The following is a 2,500-nucleotide window of genomic DNA, read 5'->3' as shown; positions in this document are numbered from 1 at the left end:
ACGTCGCTCGTACGGTTCAAACAAACAACATGGCGATGGTCATATTCCAAGATGGCTTCATAACCTCCACAACCACAGAGAGAAGTCACAGCGACTCTTAGTGCAGTCTGAGGTTGTGTCTCTCTCCCTCCAAAGGCCGCGACCTTCAGTCATCACTAAACTTCAGAGCTTCATAGAACCTCCTCCTCCTCGTCTCTCTAGTTTCCTCTTCTCCTCCTCGTCTTATGTCTCCTTTCCTTTTCCTCCTCTCCTTTTCTATGTTTTCTGTCCTCCTCCTCCTCTCCTCTCTTGTTTCCTCTCCTCTTACTCTTCTCCTCTCCTCTTCTTATGTTTCCTTTCCTCCTCCTCCTCCTCTCCTTCTCCATCTTTTCTGTCCTCCTCCTCCTCCTCTCCTCTCTTGTTTCATCTCCTTGTTTTTGTTAAACTAACCTTTTTATAGTCCAATGAAAGTCCAGTTATCCAGGAGCACATAAACATCAGAAAAGTATTTCTTTTATATTCTTATATTCAGTATATTTGTTCTTTCAAACCCCTGAGTTGAACTTGATACACAGAGGATTTGAACCACTGATTTAATATCCGTTAAGTTTACAGGCAGGTCACACATTATATCAGAAACACCTGCATTACTCCTACAATACTCCTACATTACTCCTACAATACTCCTACATTACTCCTACAATACTCCTACATTACTCCTACAATACTCCTACATTACTCCTACAATACTCCTACTACTCCTACAATACATTACTCCTACTCCTACAATACTCCCAATACTCCACATTACTCCTACATTACTCCTACAATACTCCTACATTACTCCTACAATACTCCTACATTACTCCTACAATACTCCTGCATTACTCCTACAATACCCCTACAATACTCCTGCATTACTCCTACAATACCCCTACAATACCCCTACAATACTCATGCATTACTCCTACAATACTCATGCATTACTCCTACATTACTCCTGCATTACTCCTACAATACTTACATATCAGACCTACTAAGAATCAATAATGTAAATCAGTAATAATATAGCACGTTATAGATCAATGTGTGACTTATGGTTATGAAGTCTCTCATGTCACACTGAGGTATTTTTACTTTTCCTCTGAATACTATTTATAGTACTGATACCAGATGACAGGCTGAGACAGAGGAGGAGGAGCCAAAAGTCTTGTGGAGAATGCGGGCATCGATCCCGCTACCTCTCGCATGCTAAGCGAGCGCTCTACCATTTGAGCTAATTCCCCTCTGAGACCCCAGAGCTGTTAAATCTGACCTTTGACCCTCTGAGGATGTCTTTATCTCTGTTACAAACACTTGAAATACGTTTTAACCACAGTTACTCAGACTTCTAATGATGATTGTGTGTTTCAGGAAAAGGAAAGAAAGCTCCTCTGCTGTAGATGAGCTTCCATTCACATATTTTATCTTTTGAAGTCTCATATTTGAAGTATTTATGTAACGGAAGAGTTCCTCAACTGAACCAACAACTTTTAGAGGAGGTGTTTGTCTTTGAGTAAAGGAGAGAGGAGTAGAGAGGACTGCGTCTGAGGGTCAAAGGTCATTTCCTCAGTGGAGTGCCTCCGTGGCTCAGAGGGGAATTAGCTCAAATGGTAGAGCGCTCGCTTAGCATGCGAGAGGTAGCGGGATCGATGCCCGCATTCTCCACAAGACTTTTAACTCCTTCTTCAGTATGAACAGTATATCAGGTTTCTACATGTGAACGTGTGCCGGACAGAAGCTTCAGTGTCCTTTCACTGCATCAGAACAGAAAACAGTCAACGTCTTGATCCCACACGTTTCAGATGTAACTCCAGTGAGCTAAAGCAAGACTCTGCTGGACATGTTTGAACTCATTGCTTCCTCAAATGTGTAAGTTTCATTTTTAAAATAAAGAGATGAGATTAAAAAGAAATAAAGCCATTTAAAATATTCCCTGTTACAAAGTTAAAGCTGAACCTTCTGTAACGACAGCACAGAAGTGTTATCAGCCAAAACCACTGGATCCTACGTTTCCCATAATGCACCTGCTCATTAAGCTGTGAGTGTTCTCCTTCAGTACTGCTTGTCAGATAGTCGAGTATCTTCAGAACCCCTCAGACTGGCCTTTTAAGACACCCCATAATAGTCTGATATAATGAAAAGTGACCAATAGGAGAGCAGCGTCCTGTGACCTGCTCTGATTGGCTGACGTCTCTCTCTCTCAGGCCCATGTGACCTCCCGGCTGTCCAGCCGGAGGCAGCTGTTGGACAGGATGAGCGGGAGGCAGAGCGAGCTGGAGGGTCGCCTCGACGACATGCTGTCACGCATCGCCATGGAGACGCAGGAGATCAAAGAGCTGGAGCAACAGCTGACCGACGGTGAGGAGACCGCCGACCAATCACAGAGGCTCTCTCAAACTGGAGCCCTGTGATAGGCTGTCAGAGTTAGACAAAGTTATATAATATAACTCCTCTTCTCTCCTCTCCTTGTTTCATCTCC

The 2,500-nt window shown here is 43.4% G+C and overlaps 1 protein-coding gene and 2 non-coding genes across 3 annotated transcripts in view; 2 read left to right on the top strand and 1 right to left on the bottom strand.

The window, feature by feature from the left end:
- cntrl (centriolin) overlaps window positions 1-2,500 on the top strand; it is a 53,116-nt gene that overhangs the window by 34,722 nt on the left and 15,894 nt on the right. The window contains 1 exon segment of the mRNA XM_054611655.1: window positions 2,226-2,379. Within this exon segment, the coding sequence (XP_054467630.1) occupies window positions 2,226-2,379 (154 nt within the window).
- trnaa-agc (transfer RNA alanine (anticodon AGC)) lies at window positions 1,193-1,265 on the bottom strand. The gene has a single exon. It is a non-coding gene; the product is annotated as a tRNA-Ala (tRNA).
- trnaa-agc (transfer RNA alanine (anticodon AGC)) lies at window positions 1,614-1,686 on the top strand. Its single transcript has one exon. It is a non-coding gene; the product is annotated as a tRNA-Ala (tRNA).

Source organism: Anoplopoma fimbria, chromosome 13 (genome assembly GCF_027596085.1).
Source record: "Anoplopoma fimbria isolate UVic2021 breed Golden Eagle Sablefish chromosome 13, Afim_UVic_2022, whole genome shotgun sequence".
NCBI classification, from domain to species: domain Eukaryota; kingdom Metazoa; phylum Chordata; class Actinopteri; order Perciformes; family Anoplopomatidae; genus Anoplopoma; species Anoplopoma fimbria.
This window is presented reverse-complemented; position numbering and strand designations above follow the sequence as displayed.